The sequence below is a fragment of the Alosa pseudoharengus genome, unplaced genomic scaffold (assembly GCF_046254945.1).
Source record: "Alosa pseudoharengus isolate Yale_2024_CS ecotype anadromous, Long Island Sound unplaced genomic scaffold, YU_APseudo_1.1 YU_APseudo_1.1_scf_2, whole genome shotgun sequence".
Classification (NCBI taxonomy): Eukaryota; Metazoa; Chordata; class Actinopteri; order Clupeiformes; family Clupeidae; genus Alosa; species Alosa pseudoharengus.
In genome coordinates this window covers 39,164,498-39,188,053 of record NW_027468663.1, presented here as the reverse complement: position 1 = coordinate 39,188,053, position 23,556 = coordinate 39,164,498, and the positions used below count along the sequence as shown (strand labels likewise).

At 45.7% G+C, this 23,556-nt stretch overlaps 1 protein-coding gene across 1 annotated transcript in view; it reads left to right on the top strand.

Moving 5' to 3' along the window:
• The window catches only part of tbc1d9 (TBC1 domain family, member 9 (with GRAM domain)), a 37,470-nt gene that overhangs the window by 6,000 nt on the left and 7,914 nt on the right, over nucleotides 1-23,556 (top strand). The window contains exons 2-14 of the mRNA XM_076294954.1: nucleotides 2,657-2,767; nucleotides 5,154-5,272; nucleotides 5,805-6,033; nucleotides 6,887-7,148; nucleotides 8,669-8,876; nucleotides 9,937-10,143; nucleotides 11,491-11,661; nucleotides 12,882-13,032; nucleotides 20,851-21,065; nucleotides 21,884-22,001; nucleotides 22,678-22,963; nucleotides 23,205-23,334; nucleotides 23,481-23,556. The exon at nucleotides 23,481-23,556 is cut by the window's right edge and continues 23 nt beyond it. Coding sequence (XP_076151069.1) covers nucleotides 2,657-2,767; nucleotides 5,154-5,272; nucleotides 5,805-6,033; nucleotides 6,887-7,148; nucleotides 8,669-8,876; nucleotides 9,937-10,143; nucleotides 11,491-11,661; nucleotides 12,882-13,032; nucleotides 20,851-21,065; nucleotides 21,884-22,001; nucleotides 22,678-22,963; nucleotides 23,205-23,334; nucleotides 23,481-23,556 — 2,283 coding nt within the window. The remainder of the gene's footprint in view (nucleotides 1-2,656; nucleotides 2,768-5,153; nucleotides 5,273-5,804; nucleotides 6,034-6,886; nucleotides 7,149-8,668; nucleotides 8,877-9,936; nucleotides 10,144-11,490; nucleotides 11,662-12,881; nucleotides 13,033-20,850; nucleotides 21,066-21,883; nucleotides 22,002-22,677; nucleotides 22,964-23,204; nucleotides 23,335-23,480) is intronic.

Sequence of the window (23,556 nt, the reverse complement as noted above, 5' to 3'; positions counted from 1 at the left end):
CTGGTGAAGAACTTGGGCAAAAGTTGTTGTATGCATAATTTCTCCTATCTCAGCCGCCGAAGCTTAACTTCTTCAGAGTTGTCATACAGTAGGTGCCTTGGTGCCCTCCCTCACCATTATTCTTCTTGAACTGTCACTCAGTTTGTGGTGACAGCCTGCTCTAGGCAGATTTGCACATTTGCCATATTCCTTACAGTACATTCCTTAATGATGGATTTCACTGAACTCCAGGAGATGTTCAATGACTTGAACTTTTTTTTGTATCCATTCCCTCACTTATGCTGTCAATAACATTTTCTTTGAGTTTCTTGGAGTGTTGTTTTGACTTCATGGTGGAATTATAGCCAGGAACGGGACCTTCCAGGTTCACTGCACTCAGGCGATCTCCACTATTTGTGAGACTGTTAGCACCAATTGGCTGGACCACTATTGATTTATGTCAGTTGTTTTTTTAATTGTAAAAAAGGCCAAATTAAATTGAGAATAAAAGAGCAATAAAAGGGGAAATATCCAGGGGGGAGGGTGAATACTTTTTATAGGCACTGTATATGTGATGGACCACAGCAAACACTGGTCTGACTGGTTAAACTCTTTGGTTAAACTCTTTCTACATATATATGTGATGGACCACAGCAAACACTGGTCTGACTGGTTGGACTCTCTACATATATACAGTACAGTATATGAAGGACCACAGCACAACTAGTCTAACTGGTTGGACCCTCTCTCTATATATGTGATGGACCACAGCAAACACTGGTGGACCCTCTCTCTGTTTGTGTTTGTGCTGGGAACCCCATTCATTTTTTTCAGTAGTCTGGGCGCTCAGAGGAGCTGGGGTTTGCAGCTTCCCCTCTGCTATCGAATGACTCGTCGCATGCACACAAATAGTCCCATGTGCCCCTGCAGGTGATCTTGGGATCGGCACAGCCTTTTATACACTCACCGCACACAGAGCATTGAGTCTTTCCACCACTCACAGAGCATTGAGTCTTTCCTCCGCACACAGAACATTGAATCTTTCCTCCGCACACAGAGCATTGAGTCTTTCCACCACTCACAGAGCATTGAGTCTTTCCACCGCACATAAAGCATTGAGGCTTTCCACTCATACGTGTCTATTTTCTTGTCAGATTCGGATGCTTGAGAAGAGAGCAGAAGAGCATATGAACTGATTCAGTCAGAGCGTGCAATTGAATGGCTCTGGGATCAGGAGATGGAATGTGATGGTGGATGTACTAACCTTCTGTTACACCATTTTTTCCCATTAAGATCACATCCAGATATCATAATTGATTAAGCTTTAAAAAGTTAAAAATTTCCCTAGATCGGTTAGTGGTCTTAACCGTAAACCAGCAATACTTTTCTTGAATTTCCCCTAGGGGATCAATAAAGTATCTATCTATCTATCTTTTTCTCTCAATAATGCTACTGCCAAAGAATCAGAGCTTTTGCTTTTAGCCTGCGAGTTTCCTCTACACATGTTGTGGACGGTGCGGGTTCATTAACACATGTAGTGTTTGGTCTCCGTAGCTAAATGACAACACTGAGCAATCACAGCGCATCAGTAACAAGTGCTATGTGACACATTCTAGGAACAAAGAAGTGAGATTTTCATTTGTTTCAAATCCTATTAGAGTATGAGTCATTCTTTTCATTTGCATTTGTGTAGAATTCCTCTCTCTTGCTTGAGGGCTGTCGATTATAACCGCATTTTTGTGTCAGTTAAAGCATTCTGTAATTTCACAGGGACTGTGTCATACATACTGTATCACTCTGATATTGGTCATTATGAGCACTGGAATTTCCCGCCTAATTACCAAGGTCTATATATTGATTGTGCTAAATCTCTTCCGCTAGGCGGGTAATAGACAGAGGTGGGCTATATGGGAATACATTTGTTTTCTTATTTCTGACTAAAGCATTGATTTTGATTAATTGGGCTATTAAGCACTACTGTAGGTACCACTCAGCAGAAGGGAGTTTTTTTGTGTCCGAGTGTCCAAGACCACATGGGTCAGCTCTGGTGCCTGGCAGAGTGAATACGTTTATTGTTCCAGCATAGCACACATTTGTCTTTGAAGCAAGACTTCCTCTTTCAGCCGGAGGTTCATCCAGTGGTTACGTTTTCTGTTAAAATGTTGTTTGTGTGTGTCAGCATGATTTGCCTTGCACAGCCTTTGAGAATGTTTGCCATTTTGACTTGGTAGGTCACTTTCTACAATATATGGTATTCTAGCCATCTTTTCTCTTTTGACTTTTTTCTAGATCCACACTCGGTGTACTGTATGTCATTGTATGTTTTATACATTCACTCCTAACCAGGGAGAGGTGAAACTGTTTTTACTGTTACCATTACAAGCAGAATGGATGTTTATATATTAATAACAGTTTGATGCACAAAACAACATAATCCCTTACTTTTTACTATTGGGATCCGTTATCTCCCAAAAGTTTCAGAGAAGAACTGGAAATAGAAAGTAAAACAGTAATGTTATGTAGTGTATGGTGGATTACATTTTTATCTTCACAGCCTGACGCTTCAGTGACTGTTCAGCATCTGACAGTAAGTGGCTTTTGCATGGGTGACCTGCTTTTCCTGAGAATCTGATCGTCCTCCCCTCTCCTCTCCTCCCCTCTCCTCTCCTCTCGGCAGGCCTGCTGGTGGGAACTCTGGACGTTGTGCTGGATTCCAGCGCTCGTGTGGCTCCCTACAGGATCCTTTATCAGACGCCCGACTCCCTGGTATACTGGACCATCGCCCATGGTAACACACTGCGTAAACATACACACACACTCACTCACACACACACTCACTCACACACACACTTACACGCAGACAGCCACCACACAAACACACACACACACACACACTCACACATACACACACGCACACTCACATACGCTGCAAGGCCCCCTTTGTAGATCATGCCCTTATATCCGGTGAGGGCATGCTCCCACATCCTCTTGCCCCTCATCAGATTCCAAATGCCAGGCATTGCGTCATGCCCTGGTGGGTTTACAGAGGAAGGCCCTGTTAAAAGCATGGGGAGGGGGGTGCAGATCAATGACTGCATCCCCCTGGAGTGGGAAAATGTGCTGCTGTTCCATTTATCTTGCTTTCCGAGCCCACATCACGGCCCATTATTGGGTCTAATAGTTGTATGTCGATAGTATTTTCATGGCATGCTGAGGAAGGTTTTGATTCTGGGCTGTTTTTTTTTGTGGATTAATACTTTGTGGCAAATTATTGGTAAACTCTTAAAAGTTCCTCAAAAGAATCCCAGCTCTATATTTTGCATTGAATAATCCCCAAATATTCCTATGGCTGAGAAACACGGGAACTTTTCTGTTTTACCAGGGCACTGTCCTATGTGTACAATTGAAGTCCATTTGCGGAGCGTAAAAAATATTTTAAGAAGACTGATCTAATTTTTTCATATGTATGGTGTAGCCAGCTCTGTTAATTATAGTGGAAACTAATTGTTTGTAGCTTATGGTCCGTAAATGGAACGCTTTAGTTACATGCCGGGTGTAGCCTACCAGTAGCTTCAGTTACATGCCGGGTGTAGCCACCAGTTTTAACAATGTCCCTCACTGCAGGTAGAAAATGGTGTCTGGAGAAAAGCCTCCTGGGTCTCAAAATGGCCCCCATCCACCCTTTCCTGGAGAGTAGAGCGGGTTAGCTGCCTCCGAGGCATCTGCTAATGCCGCTTAAGTGAAGTTAAGAGGAGAGGAGTGGTGTGTGGCCTGTCCCTTTATTACATAATGGAGGTCCATTCCCAGGCATCAGAAAGCGTGGTGGCTCTGCATGCTGGTGAAGGTGGTTGTTTTGAAGCACCCCTCTCACATCCACTGTCGTTCAGTAGAGATATTAACGGCACCATGAAGCTTTATCTCCTTGCTCTATCTCCTTGAAATGTGATCGGTCATTCTCAGCTTTGGCTCTCCATCCTTCTGGAGGCTCTGTAAAAATAGGAGCGGGTATTTTCATATCTCTCTCTCTCTCTCTCTCTCTCTCTCTCTCTCTCTCTCTCTCTCTCTCTCTCTCTCTCTCTCTCTCTCTCTCTCTCTCTCTCTCTCTCTCTCTCTCTCTCTCTCTCTCTCTCTCTCTCTCTCTCTCTCTCTCTGACACACGCACACCATACATACACCTTGCTTCCAGCGAAGTTGATTAATGTCCACCCACCAGCAGCTGATTAACTATTAGCAGCAAAGCTTTTAGCCATCTCACTGCTAAGCCATTGAGTAAATTGCATCAGCTCTAGGGGGCTTAGAGGGGGTCATCTCAAATGAGTCCCTAATTAGGTCTGAAGCTGGCATGTTGGTATGTCTGAGTCAAGTCGTGTCCTCAGTATAGTCTGATAACCTTCTCGCCCCCTCACCAGCAGGATGGCTTGTTAATAGCTGTGAATAGCTGTGAGTACTTGTTGGTACATCCTTGGAGAGAAGTCCTAGATGAACACTTAATGTGAGTGCTGCATATAACTCACTAAGTATCTTTGTTGTGATCTAAGGAGAAAATGTTTTCTGGTTCAGGAAGGTGGCCTGTGCTCTAGCTATCTATCTTTTATAATAAAGCACCATCGTCTCTAGAGACTTCTCAGGCCCTGTTGCCATGTGAGCTGCTGTACAGGGATTATTTGATTAGTCAAACAGTCAAACCGTGAGATTATGCTTTTCAAAAGGGAGTCATAAAGCTTCTGATGAAGAGTGATGGTTAATTCATGTGTAACATCCTAATTTTATGAGTGGTTAATTACCAGAACTTCAAATGAAATGGCAGTAGTTTAGTGGTGGATCAATACATGCAGTAGATTTACCAGAAGACTTGCTTCTGAGGCTCACTGATCTCAGTTGCGTCTCATGTCCTTCTTTTTCATGGTCTCTTCCATACTGACCTGCTCTTGGTTTAGTTGACGTCTGCATTAGAATACATCCATACTAACAGTAATTGATGACAGTCTAAACACATCTGTATAATTCTGAGTGACCGTAACAGAACTTGCAAAGAGTTACAGCAGGTACTGATCTTTATTAATGTGCATTCGGTCTCTCTCTCTCTCTCTCTCTCTCTCTCTCTCTCTCTCTCTCTCTCTCTCTCTCTCTCTATGTTTCTCTCCTCTTTGCATGTTTGTCTCTCTCCTCCTCAGGGAGCTCCAGGAAAGAGATAACAGAACACTGGGAGTGGCTGGAGCAGAATCTTCTGCAGACCCTCTCCATCTTTGAGAACGAGAACGATATCACCACCTTTGTCAAGGGCAAAGTACAGGTAACCAGAGCTATACTTGTGTGTGCGTGTGTGCATGCGTGTTTGTTGAGCTTGATCAGTCAGAAGTGTTTGGAGTGGACTGGCCGTTTCTCTTCTGGGGTTGCCAGTGGTCATGAGACTCATGAGGCTTATATCCCCCATGCTGCGGTCACACACTGGCCTCACATGCACTAGCTGTAGGCAAGTTCAGTTCAGGATTTTGCTGTACACACCACTGGCTTTTTACTGCTCTTTTATTAGTTCACAACAAGTTTACTTGCCAGAGAGTAAACAGCTTTCAGTGTTCCTCGGCCCCTGTGTCTTTTCCCCTAGGCAGTTAGACACAGAGATTACTCAATAGCGAGAATAAAGGAAAACAGATGCGACTTATTCTGATCAAATTATTTGATCTCTTCTCTCTCTCTCTCTCTCTCTCTCTCTGCTGCTCCCTCTGTCTTTCTTGTTATCTCTCTCTCATTCGTCTCTTTGCTTCCTTTTCTCTCTGGCCTCTCTCTGGCGCTCTCTTTCCCTCCATTTCTTGCCCTCTCCTAAGGGTATCATTGCAGAGTACAGCAAGAACCATGATGTGAAGGAGGACGACGACACCGACAAGTTCAAGGAGGCCATGGCTAAGTTCCGTAAGCTGTTTGGGATGCCTGAGGAGGAGAAGCTGGTCAACTACTACTCCTGCAGCTACTGGAAGGGCCGTGTCCCGCGGCAGGGCTGGCTCTACCTCAGCATCAACCACATCTGCTTCTACTCCTACCTGTTGGGAAAAGAGGGTGAGGGAGGGGGCTGTACGCACACACAAACACACACACACACACACACACACACACACACACACACACACATATATACCCCCCCCCATATACATACACACACACACACACAGATATATATACCTTACCACACACACACACACACACATATATATATACCCCCACCCCCCATACACATACACACACACACACACATACTGTATATACCCCCCCCCATACACACACACACACATACACAACTATTAAATTGTTCATATAAAAATATTCATGTATGCTCATAGGAAATTAGCATCTAATTCTTAAGCCACTGATCTAAATCAGATGCAAAAGAAGACTGACTGCACGCATGCCTGATGTACTGGGGAGGAAGGAGGCCACTCTGTGCTAGTGTCTCCCCACATTCACATTACTTTGAATAACAATGTCTTGTACACTTTTAATGGACTGGCTGAGCTCCACTGACCTTTATCAATGTATTCATAGATGCTATTTGGGGTTAGTGCTGCATCACTGAGACTCTTGGAGAGCTAACCATACGCCTCTTTTTGTCCGTCTGTCTGCATCCTGCTGTTATCTCACCCTCAACCTCTTATTATTTCTCCTTGTGTTATTCCATGCATCATTTCATCATAAGCACCCTTCTTCTTTCCCATTCTCTTCATCTCCCCTTTCTTTCCATCTCCACTCTCCCATCTTTGGTCCTCTCTCTCCTTTCCTTCTTCCTTCCCTTCCCCTCTATCTATCTCTCTTTTTTTCTCTCTCTCTCTCTCTTTCTCTCTCTCTCTCTCTCTCTCACTCCCTCTCTCTCTCTCTCTCTCTCACTCCCCTATGTCCTCCTCCTCCTGTCCTACAGCTAAGCTGGTGGTCCGATGGACGGACATCACACAGCTGGAGAAGATCGCCACACTCCTGCTGCCGGACGTGATCCGCGTGAGCACGCGTTGCCATGACCACGTCTTCTCCGTCTTCCTCAACATCGCTGAGACCTTCAAGCTCATGGAGCAGCTGGCCAACATCGCCATGCGCCAGCTGCTGGACAACAAGGGCTTCGAGCAAGACCGCTCGCTGCCCAAGCTCAAAAAGAAGTCGCCCAAGAAGGTGTCCGCCCTCAAGAGGTAAGTCGGCCGGGTGGGCAGGCGAGGGTTGCTGAGAGCTGGTTGGTCAGGATGGATGTTCTATAAAGTTGTCAGAGCAACTTGAGTCATTTTTCTTGTTGATATCAAGTTTACAGCTGCGTCCCATGGGGGCTGTAATATCAAAAGGATGGACAGTGTTCTGGTGTTCAGTTCTGTTTGCAGCAGGCCATTTCATTCTAGGTTTTCATATTTGGATGGCTTTGTGCTCAGATTAAACTCTCCTGTGGTGATTATGGGGGGGGGGTTGACTGAATCCAACGCTTTGGCTTGTGTTCAGCTCTCTTTCAGCAAAGCTAATATCACCCCTACCTAACTACCCTAATATTGCTAATGGAGGTTTTTTTTGTAGGTTTTACATGATCAACATTAAAATTCAGTGTCTTACAGCCCTACAGCCATATTCTGCCAAGGGAGGTGTTTCACCTCTGATGTTACCCTACACTGAGTAGTTATGTTGAATTTGTCTGTCTATGGTCCTGTGTTCTGGTCACCAACTGTGAAGAGGTCAAGATTTTGTCCAGAGAAATATGCTTGGGTTTAGGCTTGCCACGTTTGTTTCGACTTAAGAGAGGCGTTGCTAATCCTCAATAGCCTTCATAAATGTAACTGTGAAAGTGGATTACATCTTTCAGGAGATTTATAATTTTGAGTTTACGCAACTATATATAGTTGTGTGTCAAGCCTGCACAAAAAAAGCACTCCGCTCTTTGAGACTATTGTTTGCAGGCTCAGTGCGTGCACATTTGGGATTATGTGAGACCCGGTGTTTGTTAACATTTGTCTTAAACAATAGAGACCCCACAGTCACCCTTAAAACTCATTTGGACTGTGATGACAGGTGGCACATATGAACCATATTATACACTGGGGGCAAACAAATTCACTACTGCCTTGTGTTAAATGGGCATGTTCCAAAGCAGCTTAGAAAAAGCTTTTGTGTGACCCTATAAGACCAAGCCTTTTTGAAAAACAAATCTTGACTCTCCTCGCTAGTCTTTTGCAATAGATGGTTTTATGACCAACGGGGGGGGGGGGGGGGGGGTGACCCTGCTGGTTGTATTACGTTGCTTTTGCTGACAAAGCTGTACAGAGCTGCGCAGTGCTAAATCTTACTTATGCTGCATGTTTTCCATCTATACCTGCTCCCCCACACCTGCCTGAACTCCTCAGCGTAAGTCCTGATGAGGGGACCGTGCCTGATTAAGCTAACCGAGAGTGTGGCGACTGCAAGATGATGAGATGGAACATGTCCCAGGAGCAGAGCAGTAGTGGAAACGAGCAGTGTAGTGCTTGGGGTTGAGGACAGCTGTGAAAGCTGGTGCTGCACCTGTCCCTGTCTGGTTTTGTAGTTCAGGCCCTCGAAGGGACAAAGTATTTGAAGTCAATGAAAAATTTACATTTGCTTACTCAACTACCTCTCTCCCTCTCCCTCTCCCCCCCCCCCCCCTCCCTCTCTCTCTCTCTCCTTCTGTCCTTCTCCTCTTCCTCCCATCACTCAGGGACCTGGACGCGCGGGCCAAGAGCGAGAGGTACCGGGCACTCTTCCGCCTGCCCAAAGATGAGAAGCTGGACGGTCACACGGACTGCACCCTCTGGACCCCGTTCAACAAGATGCACATCCTGGGCCAGATGTTTGTCTCCACCAACTACATCTGCTTCACCAGCAAAGAGGAGACCCTGTGCAGCCTCATCATCCCCCTCAGAGAGGTGCGCCAGACCTCACCCACCCCACCCCACCACCGGTCACTAAAGGGCTCTACACTGAGACACTATGAGAGACAAGGGCCTTTATCATCCATATTGCAGCTACCCATTCCTAAGAGGGTGCAGCTTGGGGCACCTGCCCCAGTACATGTTGAAACCTTAACAAAGGCATATTCTTGCATATTTGCTTGATGGTGAAATATGCATGAGAGTGGCACAGAATGCTTAGACTTTTCATAGGAGTAAGATTTTTCCCTCCGTGTCCGCTTGAGCTGTCCAATTATGTGGTCAAGATTCAGCGTGCACAGCGTGTGTCTGTGTGAGCAGGCAGGGTCCTGAGCTTCCACTCTCAGACGGATTGTGTGTCATGACCGTCACCACTGTTCAGGCAGCTGTCGCCCTCAATTTGTGCTAACAGTTCCCTGCTGTTGCTAGGATACAGAGGCAGTCATCTTTGCCATACTTCTGCCATTCTGTTTAGCAGTCAATCCATTAAGCCATTAAAACTACTGAACAACCATAACAGAAAGTTTGAAAGGATTACCCGAAACCAGCCCTTATAATATTAGCAGATCTCCAAACTGTTACACTCAGCTTTTCATGATTACAATAGAATTTGAATGAAGAAATACAAGTCTGGATTCAGTTTGGCTGACTATTGCATATCTAGAAATGATTAATATAGCTTGTCTAGCTCAGCTTGTCTCAATGCCATGTCCTCCATCTTAAAGCATGCTTAGGCTCTTATGGCCATGTTGCTGCAAAGCACTGAAGCACATCAAGGCAACAATAAGCCTATTTCACAGTGTCCAGGTGTCCGGCCTCATTGATGTTAATGATGCCTTAATTGGCAGGGTAAAACGTCTTCCTGCTTTTGTCTTTCCTGTGGACTTTTCTTTTGCTGTCTATGGGACTGTGCTGTTCCACAGGAAGTTGATTTACACAGCGACCCCATCTTGTGAAATGGGCTAATTGTCTGTGAGTGGCAGGAAACATTGAAACCTGGTTGTAATCAATGCTCACATTTCACAGTCCACTGCTTTTGTCTCTGTTGATCTGTCAGGTCACCATTGTGGAGAAGGCGGACAGCTCCAATGTCCTGCCCAGCCCACTGTCCATCAGCACCAAGAACCGCATGACCTTCCTGTTTGCTAATCTGAAGGACCGTGACTTCTTGGTGCAGCGAATCTCTGACTTCCTGCAGCAGACCTCCTCTAAGATATACTTTGAGCGGGAGATCACAGGCAGCCTTAACAGCTCCGACGATGAGGTGGGCACTACTCCTCGATCCAGATAGCATCTGTGGGCCACAGATCACCACCATCACACTATGGTGCAGATATGACCTATTGAACACGCCACCATGACATTACACGCCATACTACAGTGATGGGGATATACTGCAAAATAGTGCAGGGCAGTGTAACCAGTGCATGAAAGTGCTGAACATAGTTGAAAATGTAGTTCAAATACTGCAATAATTTAAACAAGTAGGATACAAAGTGAATAATAAAGAAATGTCACAGACCTCTGTACTGGTGTTATGTAAAACAATCCTATTGTAGCTTGAAACGAGATCCAGCAGAAGGTTTTACCCAAAGAGGCTTAGGCCTACAAATTATGCCATAAATATAAAGACAGCCAATACCTTTTGAACAGCATGCTGACATGAATTTCTAATAGAAAACGTAACCTGCTGCTCATACTGAAAGGTTCACCTGCTGTTGGTGAACTGACTTGAGGAAGAGTGTGTAGCTCCAATGGATGGAGGAAGTGGGGCTATAAATGGAGAGATGTAATGGGCCAAATGGGCCCCAATCAGTCAAGCATAAGCTGAAGGATGCAGCTGTACTCATTTACTGGATGCTGATTACAATAAGCATCCTATTCTTCATCTTTATATGAAACGTGCAAATGTGGCTCCAGACGTGTGTGTGTGTGTGTGTGTGTGTGTGTGTGTGTGTGTGTGTGTGTGTGTGTGTGTGTGTGTGTGTGTGTGTGTGTGTGTGTGTGTGTGTGTGTGTGTGTGTGTGTGTGTGTGTGTGTGTGTGTGTGTGTGCGCCAGCTTAGCGGACCTGCCCAAACCCAGCCTGAGTGGCGCATTACCCGCCCACTCCCAGACGAGTGCTAATTCAGCTGCTAATGCTGTTATTGGTGACTCAACAGGGCAACTCCCCACAGGGTACAGAATGGCCCTCCCCTAGTGCTGCCTCCCTGGTATCATCTTACACGTCGATCTAATGCACTTTAGCTGCTCTGCTGCTAGCTTACTGTAAGCAAATGAAATAAAAGCATCACCGACATAAACCATAAATTAGATGAAATGACAAGGAAACTACACGCTCGCTCATCTGTGGTGGTTAGTCAGACTAATGAAGTTTACTGGGCATAAAATGCCTTGAATATGAATTATGAAAACTATAACTGCTGTTCGCAATCTTTAGTTTATATCATTGAAACCAGAAACTGTGTTTGTGAGAGTGTGATTATGTTATCTGTCGGTGTAAATGTGCCCACGTGTGCATATGTGACTGCATGTGTGCTTATGTGTAAGTGTGTGTGTGTGTGTGTGTGTGTGTGTGTGTGTGTGTGTGTGTGTGTGTGTGTGTGTGCGCAGGTGTACTCCCAGCAGGGCAGTCTGCTCTCTTGCAGTCCCCAGCGCAGCGTGAGCTCCGAGACGGAGGGCGAGCGCCAGTTCAACCTCAACGACAACAGTGTTCCCACGGCAACGCAAGCCCTTATGACCATGTACAGACACCGCAAACCTGAGGAGTTCAACCCCAAACTGGTAAAACATTAAAAACACACACCCACACACAGTAACACAGATACCCACCCATGCATACACTTGGTGATCACTTCCTCTGAGACACTTTTCAGTGCATACATGTAAGCACTAACCTTCACTCTCTCTCTCTCTCTCTCTCTCTCTCTCTCTCTCTCTCTCTCTCTCTCTCTCTCTCTCTCTCTCTCTCTCTCTCTCTCTCTCTCTCTCTCTCTCTCTCTCTCTCTCTCTCTCTCTCTCTCTCTCTCACTCTCACTCTCACACACACACACACACACATATATGCACACACTGTAGCTGAGAAGGCACACAGAAACAGCTCTCCCCTGGTCAGCTGCAGCCCAGCTCTAGCACTGTGTGTTTGTACTCTGTACCCTGCATGTTAGTTTGATCTCTTACAGCAGGATTATGTGCAGATCCTACTTAAAAGCATACTACAGGTGTGTTGGAATGTCAGATTTCCTTCAGGAATAAACCTAAATTTTGTAGAGTGGAGTCATTGCTGGAAAGACCAGCTCACCTGCTTATATCCACAGGCTGTGCATTTCTTCACAATTCGGAAAGAGCCGTACCTCCCAATTTCGTAATCTATTTGTTTTCCACAGCCTTTACTGAACATTCTTTGATACTTTTGTGCTATCCACACTTCTAAGACCTTGTTAGAGATCAACACGAAGGGGAAAGAGGAAGTGGAGGCGAGGCCTTTAACAGTGCATAGTCCCTTAGGCATCCTTTACATTATTAAAGCACAGCGCTAGCTCTGCTTAGCTCCGTCCAGCATAGCCCAGCTGCGGCTCTCTAATGAGTTGGCTGCAGCAGCAGTACAGTCGTGGGGGAGTGTTTGGACGACCAGCGCTAATTGGCCCAAGCACAACCCCATGAATGCAGTAACGCAGTCTAGAGGTGGAGAGATGAAGGCTGTAGGGCAAGAGGGCTAGGAAGAGGAGGAAGAGGAAGAGGAAGGCTTTGCTCTTTATGAGGCTACAGTTACAGAGAGAAGAGATGTGGTCCAATTCACAGGAAGCTCAACATTTATTTCTTATATGTATGTATGTAATTGTATCTCTCCAAAGCTCAGACCTGTAAATAGGTTGTGTATTTCTCCAAAGCTCAGGCCTGTAAATAGGTTGTGCATCTTTCCAAAGGTCAGGCCTGTAAATAGGTTGTGTAAAAGGCTGCCGTGGGTTTGACCTGTGTCCCTTGATGCCTGTGCTCTGTTGCAGGCTAAGGAGTTCCTGAAGGAGCAGGCATGGAAGAACCACTTTCAGGAGTACGGCCAGGGCGTGTGCATGTACCGCACGGAGAAGACCAAGGACCTGGTTCTCAAAGGCATCCCCGAGAACATGAGAGGAGAACTGTGGCTGCTCTTCTCAGGTGAGCGACTCGTCCACTTTAATCACACTCACAAGCTCTAATGGACACGGGTCACAGGTCACTTCAACTCCCTCTCCATGTTTCCCATGTAAACACTGTCCTGTGCACTAAGATTCCTGTGTACCACATGGTCCTAAACATGCAGACACAGATGAAGATTCCTGTGTACCACATGGTCCTAAACACGCAGACACAGACTAAGATTCCTGTGTACCACATGGTCCTAAACACGCAGACACAGATGAAGATTCCTGTGTACCACATGGTCCTAAACACGCAGACACAGATGAAGATTCCTGTGTACCACATGGTCCTAAACACGCAGACACAGACTAAGATTCCTGTGTACCACATGGTCCTAAACACGCAGACACAGATGAAGATTCCTGTGTACCACATGGTCCTAAACACGCAGACACAGATGAAGATTCCTGTGTACCACATGGTCCTAAACACGCAGACACAGATGAAGATTCCTGTGTACCACATGGTCCTAAACACGCAGACACAGATGAAGATTCCTGTGTACCACATGGTCCTAAACACGCAGACACAGACTAAGATTCCTGTGTACCACATGGTCCTAAACACGCAGACACAGATGAAGATTCCTGTGTACCACATGGTCCTAAACACGCAGACACAGATGAAGGAAGCGACTCTCACATGTATGAGTACCCTGAGAAGCGGATGGCCGTATAAACCTCGTAAGTGCATTAACATTTAGTACATTAACTTCTGTGAACAGACCACCGTGGAGTCCATTATCCCGCTTATTCCACTGTTGCCACTTGCGTTGTGTTCATTTCCTGTTACAATTTAAACTTTTTAATCGCTAAAACTGTCTTGTTTGTAGAACTAATTTCTTCCGACACATATCAACTAATTTCTCAACTTGCAGGACAAACTGCCGTTACTAGTTCTAAATGGATGGTTGCTACGGCCAAAGGCCAGTCGTTAGTTCTACAGTATCTCTCCCGTTGTCAAGCGGGCATATCCCAAGATTCTGATGAACTTTAGCTTTGAAACATCGCTATTTTACTTAGCCTGCTGTCATCCATCTAGCTAAAAGCCACCTCTGTCATATGCTACAATGTTGCCATGTTCTGAACGTCTGCATTTTACAGCTCGGATGCAACGTGACAGTTCATTTAAACTTAACAACGAGTTCAGCGAATTAATATACAAGTGTGATACGGCCAAAAAAATGGATCTACTTCATAGGTGTGCAAATAACATACGGTTAATGGTCGTTCTAAATTACGTAGGAGAATGGGAAATTCAACCAAGCAGTGGAATAAGCAAATATAAGCACCTAATAATACTTGACCTACATGTGTTTTTGCACTCGCATGTGTGTTTCTGGGCTCACATGCTGTAGGCCTACATACAGATCCACTTACAGAAAGACTGCACTTTCTTACGCTCACTAACATACAAACAGTCTGACCTACATTTCCAAGCCTGACTTGAGGTCTGCACCTGAGGTTGGGGTCTACCTCAGAGTGTGTGCTGCAGGTGCAACTACCACTGTTGTTCTACACTAAGTCACGTTCATCATTCATGTCTGTATGTACACACACTCATTTGGTTCCCCAAGGGAAAGTTTTGATACCATGATTAAGTACAAGGGCTGCTGAGGTGATAGCCGAATGACCTTCAATTATGTGTTGAAGAGTTTTAAATGAACTGTTGGTTGGTCAACATGAACCTTGTGGTGAGTGTGTAGTGTGCGTCAGCGGACAGTTGGACACTACCAGAGTTGAGAAATGATGTGATTATCAGGAGCCAGTGAGACTGTGTGACGAGTGTGTGGTGGGTCATGGTGGGTATTTCCCATATCGCATTGAATCAGAATTATTATGAGTAGTACAGAGAGTGGTTTATGATTCACAGGGACGCTACACTCAAACACCTCAAAACACATCTCTTCACTGAGGCCTTTGACCTCTAATTCCTCTTGAGCGACCTTGAGTTTCTAGAAAGGCGCTATATAAAAACAATTCATTATTATTATTATTATTACACTGGCAGTTTGTGTGCATCTGAAGGTTGCCACGCAAATAGAAACCTTATTAAATATGCATTAACCTGGGATAAAAGCAGATACTCAGTAGCACAGAGAAGAGGTTGCAGCCTGCTAATACATTTATTTAGCAGGGAATGATCGGTAGTTCCGAACATGTACCACTGACGTACTGTTAAACCAGTTTACTCACAAGAGTGTACATCCATTAGTCTTAGGAGATGTCAGCTGTGATCAAGAGGAAGTATCTCAGTTGTGTTCAATCCCAGAGGAAACTCAGGCGTTTAGAGTCAAGGCAGACTCCAGTCCCCCAATCAAATAAGCTTTACTGCATGTTAGCAGTGGCATTTCATCACTGAAGTCTCTTTTCATGAGTGAATGATTTCATTTTGACTCGCCTAATATAATACTCATTTTTAGATAAAATGGCTCCAACTCTTTTCAACCTAAATGCATGCATGACCTTACTGTGTGGATACTAAGAAACTTAGGATGAACAGATTCATTCATTTTACTCTGTGACAAACAATTGGCCTGGCTCTGTGTGATAAGAAATGCATAATACTCTGCAGTACTTAGTACACACACACACAGTCACTAACACTCACACTCACACTCTCACACTCTCACTCTCTCTCACACACACACACACACACACACACACACTGCACCCATAAACACATACACATACATCAACACAGACTTGCATATGAGACAGACACAGACAGCATATGGTAGTTTAGAGGCAAATAGAAAGCAGAACATCTAGAACTGAAACAATAACTGCACACCCAAGTCTCACAACCAAGTTACAAGTCATGTGGACAACACGGAAACCACACACTTTCTCCCTTCACACTCAACACGCCCACGTATTCCTACACATACCCACACACACAGCAGCATGTTTTAGATGCTGCTCATGCCACTGGCCTCATAACCTACTTTCTGTTTTCAAAAGTAGCACAGTTACTTCACTGTGCTGTCATTTTCAAGTCTTCTATCCTGATATTCTTAATGCAGTCTTTATCCTCCTCCCACACGCGGTCAGATCGGTGCGTCCTGTAAGTGATCTTAAAGTTACGGCCCAGGGCCATGAGGAAAAGAAAGACACCTTTTGGTTGGTTGAGATGGTAAGACAAATGAAGGAGTAAATGAGATGTTCTTTTTGTCTTTATGCAGATAGGACAGTTGACAGGAAACGAGTTGAGAGGTTGAGTTAGGGTGACAGGAAACGAGTTGAGAGGTTGAGTTAGGGTGACAGGAAACGAGTGGGAGACCACTGGTCGGAATTGAACCGTGGGCACTTGGAGCTGCATGTGGTCGGAATGCTGCCGCTGGCTACCCCTAGATGAGCTTTCCTTAAGAGGGACACCATTTTCTGTCGTCTTTCTCCTCGGAGGGAATTCCACCAGGGTTTTAGCGACAAGCGTCTGCACAGTCAGTCAGTTGCGCTGCAGAATGTGTGACCGCAAAGGTGATCTGTTTGTTTCTTCACATCATTCGTTCATCATAGGAGGATGTGAGATGGTCATCCGCTACACTGGTGGATGGTGCCCAGGAGCATGACCTCCACTTCCTTCTTTGCAGTCATAGTCACAGTTGCACCCGTGTGCGTAAATCCTCCTTCCTGTTTTGCTCAGATGTGTTCCTTGAGTAAGCACTCTCATCCATCATATGCACTCACACACTCTTTTAGACTGTATTGGGTAGAGCTGTGCTCTTAGACAGTATTGGGTAGAGGTGCTCTATAAGACTATATTGGGTAGAGGTGCTCTATAAGACTACATTGGGTAGAGGTGCTCTCTTAGACAGTATTGGGTAGAGGTGCTCTATAAGACTATATTGGGTAGAGGTGCTCTATAAGACTATATTGGGTAGAGGTGCTCTTTTAGACAGTATTTGGTAGAGGTGCTCTATAAGACTATATTGGGTAGAGGTGCTCTTTTAGACAGTATTTGGTAGAGGTGCTCTATAAGACTATATTGGGTAGAGGTGCTCTTTTAGACAGTATTTGGTAGAGGTGCTCTTTTAGACAGTATTGGGTAGAGGTGCTCTATAAGACCATATTGGGTAGAGGTGCTCTTTTAGACAGTATTTAGTAGAGGTGCTCTCGTAGACAGTATTGGGTAGAGGTGCTCTATAAGACTATATTGGGTAGAGGTGCTCTATAAGACTATATTGGGTAGAGGTGCTCTATAAGACTATATTGGGTAGAGGTGCTCTTTTAGACAGTATTTGGTAGAGGTGCTCTTTTAGACAGTATTTGGTAGAGGTGCTCTTTTAGACAGTATTTGGTAGAGGTGGGCTCTTTTAGACAGTATTGAGTAGAGGTGCTCTCTAAGACTGTATTGGGTAGAGGTGCTCTTTTAGACAGTATTGGGTAGGGCTGTTCTTTTAGACAGTATTGGGTAGAGGTGCTCTCTAAGACTGTATTGGGTAGAGGTGCTCTCTAAGGCTATATTGGGTAGAGGTGCTCTTTTCTCCTTCCCTTTGCTTTTAGTTTGAGTGAACTTTTATTGAAGCAAGCAGAGGACAGACATATATGCTCTCAGATATGCACATTTACCTGCATTCAACCTTTACATCAACACATCACCTTAACAAACCCCCACCTTCCTTTTGTCATTCTCACACACACAGATGCATGTGCGCATACATACACATTTGAGCTGTAGCAGCATATTCCTAATTCATGCAAACATGCACATACTCCACCAATGCTCTTCACTCTGCTCCTCAACACCTCATCCTTTAACAAAACCACAAGTTACTTTCAAAGTGACACCTACAAACGAAAACTGACTTTATGTACACACACGCACACGCACACACACGCACGCACACATGCACACACACACTCAGACACGCGCACACACGCACACACACGCACACACACACGCGCACACACGCACACACATACTCATACACACATACGCACACTGCAGCTGCTTTGCACCTTTGTGTGCAGCTGTGGCACTTGGTAACAGTCACCAAGCCACAGCCACGTGAAGTGAGTGCTTGTCTCAGGAGTCTCTCTCTCTCTCTCTCAATTCAATTTAATTCAATTCAATTCAGTAAGCTTTATTTGCATGACCATTCAACGAGAAATAGAGTTGCCAAAGCAAATACAGTACAGAAATGTAGAAAAAAGCAGAACATAAAATTACATTATAACAAGAATTATATAACAGTATGTGTGCATAAAGCATGAGCAGACAGACAGACTCTCTCTCTCTTGGGCTACAATGTTATGCAGAAGCCTCTCCTCCCTCTGGCTCTGTCTCCAGCTCTAAGTTGAGCTCTGCGGAGCTCAGGCAGGGCAGTAGTCGGTCGGGTAATGGAAATGTGCAACCATGCGTGATGGCTCTTCGGAGCTGGCATACGGGGACCCAGGGGCAGCCTGCAGCGAAGAACTAGCAGAGAGGGTGTTTGTGCATACAGTAGCACTGTTCAGAGGTGGGTGTCGTAGTAATTATCACCACGACGCTGATATTCTGTCAGGCTGACAGGCTATTTTTGGCCCGTGTTTATTTGATCGCTTTTCTCTGATCTCCTGTAATCCAAAAGCGGTCCATGCAGTAGGGAGTGATTTGATAGACCAACAGACGGATGAGGTACAGTAGATGAGCAGCACTGAGGACTGCTGCTCAAAGGCGGTGCTCTCTGGAGCTTCATATGAGTGCGAGCACAGATCAGTGCTGAAGCTTCATATGAGCACAGATCAGTGCTGGAGCTTCATATGAGTGCAGATCAGTGCTGGAGCTTCATATGAGTGTGAGCACAGATCAGTGCTGGAGCTTCATATGAGCACAGATCAGTGCTGGAGCTTCATATGAGTGCAGATCAGTGCTGGAGCTTCATATGAGTGCAGATCAGTGCTGGAGCTTCATATGAGTGCAGATCAGTGCTGGAGCTTCATATGAGTGTGAGCACAGATCAGTGCTGGAGCTTCATATGAGTGCAGATCAGTGCTGGAGCTTCATATGAGTGCAGATCAGTGCTGGAGCTTCATATGAGTGCAGATCAGTGCTGGAGCTTCATATGAGTGTGAGCACAGATCAGTGCTGGAGCTTCATATGAGCACAGATCAGTGCTGGAGCTTCATATGAGTGCAGATCAGTGCTGGAGCTTCATATGAGTGCAGATCAGTGCTGGAGCTTCATATGAGTGTGAGCACAGATCAGTGCTGGAGCTTCATATGAGCACAGATCAGTGCTGGAGCTTCATATGAGTGCAGATCAGTGCTGGAGCTTCATATGAGTGCAGATCAGTGCTGAAGCTTCATATGAGTGCAGATCAGTGCTGAAGCTTCATATGAGTGCAGATCAGTGCTGAAGCTTCATATGAGTGCGAGCACAGATCAGTGCTAAAGCTTCATATGAGTGCGAGCACAGATCAGTGCTAAAGCTTCATATGAGTGCAGATCAGTGCTGGAGCTTCATATGAGCACAGATCAGTGCTGAAGCTTCATATGAGTGCGAGCACAGATCAGTGCTAAAGCTTCATATGAGTGCAGATCAGTGCTAAAGCTTCATATGAGTGCAGATCAGTGCTAAAGCTTCATATGAGTGCAGATCAGTGCTGGAGCTTCATATGAGTGCGAGCACAGATCAGTGCTGGAGCTTCATATGAGTGCGAGCACAGATCAGTGCTGGAGCTTCATATGAGTGCAGATCAGTGCTGGAGCTTCATATGAGTGCAGATCAGTGCTGGAGCTTCATATGAGTGCAGATCAGTGCTGGAGCTTCATATGAGTGCAGATCAGTGCTAAAGCTTCATATGAGTGCGTGCACAGATCAGTGCTGAAGCTTCATATGAGTGCAGATCAGTGCTAAAGCTTCATATGAGTGCAGATCAGTGCTAAAGCTTCATATGAGTGCAGATCAGTGCTGAAGCTTTATATGAGTGCAGATCAGTGCTGAAGCTTCATATGAGTGCGTGCACAGATCAGTGCTGAAGCTTCATATGAGTGTGAGCACATATCAGTGCTGCACTCACGCAAGTCAGTTGGATCCCATGGCAGAGGATCTCCTAAGGGAGTAGAAAATGTAATGCATCTTGAATACTCTCTTGGACTCAGCCTTTGCAGCCCTGAAGGTTTTTTTTTTTCTTCTCAATCAGCCTCCTATTCTGCCTCATGGAAAGCAGAGGAGTTGAGCTTTGCTAAAGGGGGGTGTGTGGTTAGTCTTGGGCAGAGCTGTGGAGGCTCAGTGGGGTGCTGTGAAGACTGAATGTATTTCTGGATCTGGGTGGCAGTGAGTCATACAATGTGGCAGTTGCGTCATCACACTAACCCAGCTGCGTGGTTATGTGCGTATAGAACCTTTCAACAATAAAAACAAAATCATTGCTTGAACGTTCTATTTGGTTCCCAATCTACTTCCTCTGCATTAAGATAACATATGGAATGTTAAAACGGAAGCCTTGTGGGGCCAACTATGATGCTGATAATGGAACTCTCTTGAAAGGATCAGATTGAAAGGAACAGGGAGGTTTCAACCCATTTTAAACATCTACATCCAACCAAAAGGCTGACCACTGATTCTTGAGTACAACAAGAGATTCGCCAGTCCTACTGTCTGGCCTAATGTAGCCTCCCATCTCAGGAGAGTGAACAGAATGGCCTCTCCAGCTATTCTCTGTATGTAATGTGAATGAAGGGAAGAAAAGAAAAGCCCTTTTGACATGTACAGACTCCCATCACACACTCTGACTGGAGACCCACCGGAGGGGCCATTGGTCAAGAGGGTTTCTTTTTAATCAAATCTGCTGCTTCTGTGTCTGACCAGGGGCCATCAACGAGATGGCCACCCACCCGGGCTACTACGAGGACCTGGTGGAGAAGTCCATGGGGAAGTACAACCTGGCCACGGAGGAGATCGAGAGGGACCTGCACCGCTCACTGCCGGAGCATCCTGCCTTCCAGAACGAGATGGGCATTGCCGCGCTGCGTCGGGTTCTCACCGCGTACGCCTTCCGCAACCCCAACATTGGCTACTGCCAGGTACACACACACACACACACACACACACACACACACACACACACACACACACACACACACATTTGTACTACATATACTCACACATATACCCAAACACCTGCACAGATTTATCCTTTTCTACACAAAGATGTAGGACTACACTATAGATGTATAGCATGTGTGCATTTTAGTGTGTTTTAGTGTGTTTTACACTGAACTGATGCATACTTCAAATACACTACAAACACACAAAGGCTCACAGCTCTGAGGCACTGGGAAATGATTCAGCATGCTGTGTGAGCACTGCAGTGGAAGCTGTCCGCTAAGTCATCTGAGAACTGCTACACACAGCTGTTTCTCAGAAATGTTCTGTGTGTGACCATAGGTATATGGCAGTGCACAGATACCTGCTGCATATGCATAGACATAGACATTGACTCATTTGGGACATTACCTGTACAAACACACACACAAATGGGCAGCCGTGGCCCACTGGTTAGCACTCTGGACTTGTAACCGGAGGGTTGCTGGTTCGAGCCCCGACCAGTGGGCCGCGGCTGAAGTGCCCTTGAGCAAGGCACCTAACCCCTCACTGCTCCCCGAGTGCCGCCGTTGTAGCAGGCAGCTCACTGCGCCGGGATTAGTGTGTGCTTCACCTTACTGTGTGTTCACTGTGTGCTGTTTGTGTTTCACTAATTCACCGATTGGGTTAAATTCAGAGACCAAATTTCCCTCACGGGATCAAAAAAGTATATATACTTATACTTATACAAACACCATATACAGACTCACTGAGTCACTCTGGAGTGTCATCTCCGGTGCTGTGTCTGTGTTCTCAGGCCATGAACATCGTGACGTCGGTGCTGCTGCTCTATGCTAAAGAGGAAGAGGCCTTCTGGCTGCTGGTGGCTCTGTGTGAAAGGATGTTGCCTGACTACTACAACACCAGAGTCGTGGGTAAGAGAGATGTTAGAGATGTTCGAGTGGGTAGGAGAGAGATTTTAGAGTGGGTAAGTGAGAGATGTGAGAGATGTGAGAGATGTGAGAGATGTGAGAGATGTTAGAGATGTTAGAGATGTAAGAGATGTTAGAGTGGGTAGGAGAGAGATGATAGAGATGTAAGAGTGGATAAGAGAGAGATGTTAGAGATGTAAGAGTGGGTAAGAGAGAGATGTTAGAGATGTAAGAGATGTAAGAGAGAGATGTTAGAGATGTAAGAGTGGGTAAGAGAGAGATGTTAGAGATGTAAGAGAGAGATGTTAGAGATGTAAGAGATGTAAGAGAGAGATGTTAGAGATGTAAGAGTGGGTAAGAGAGAGATGTTCGAGATCTAAGAGTGGTGTTCATTTCACACACAAAGGGGCAGCTGTAGTATAGTTTTGGTGTTGTGTCTCTCCTCACCAGTACTCAAACTACTTTTGTGAAGAGTTGATGTGTGTATGTGTGTGCATGTGTTTGTGCACATGCTCAAGTATTAATACCTCTCTCATTTGTCAAAAACACTCTTGGATTACCTCTCTCCTTCTTCTTGATACCAGCTGCTTGAAGAGTTGAAGTGTGTGTGTGTGTGTGTGTGTGTGTGTGTGTGTGTGAGAATATATGCATGACTGACCTCCCTTCTCCCTGTGTCCAGGTGCTCTGGTGGACCAGGGTGTGTTTGAGGAGCTGGCCCGGGAGTACGTGCCCCAGCTGTACGACTGCATGCAGGACCTGGGCGTGATCTCCACCATCTCGCTCTCCTGGTTCCTCACGCTCTTCCTCAGCGTCATGCCTTTCGAGAGCGCCGTGGTCGTGGTGGACTGCTTCTTCTACGAGGGCATCAAGGTCATCTTCCAGCTGGCTCTCTCCGTGCTGGACGCCAACATCCACAAGCTGCTGGGCTGCAAGGACGACGGGGAGGCCATGACTGTGCTGGGCAGGTGAGGGCTCATGGGAAGGGTCCGCACAGGAGCTTGTGTGCCATTGTGGAGAGCAGGGGATTGTGGGATGGGTCCTGCTGTGATGTGGCACAGATCTACTCCATACAGCTGCTAGGGCAGAAGAGCTTGGTACTTATGATGTTAGAATGAGAGCGAGATTAATGTAATGCAATAAAGTAAGTGTTGCATGCTGAGGTGTCCATATTAATGTATACTGTGTGTGTGTGTGTGTGTGTGTCAGGTATCTGGACAGTGTGACCAATAAGGACAGCACTTTGCCACCCATTCCCCACCTCCACTCCCTGCTCACAGATGATGGAGATCCACACCCAGAAGTGGACATCTTCAAACTGGTCCGCAGCTCCTATGACGTAAGTGTCTGTGTCTGTGTCTGTGTGTGTGTGTGTGTGTGTGTGTGTGTGTGTGTGTGTGTGTGTGTGTGTGTGTGTGTGTGTGTGTGTGTGTGTGTGTGTCATGTACTGACTTTGTGTAAAATGGCTTCTTTGGTCCTCTGCAGAAATTTGGCTCCATCCGAGCAGACGTCATTGAGCAGATGCGATTCAAACAGAGGTTACGGGTTATTCAGACCATCG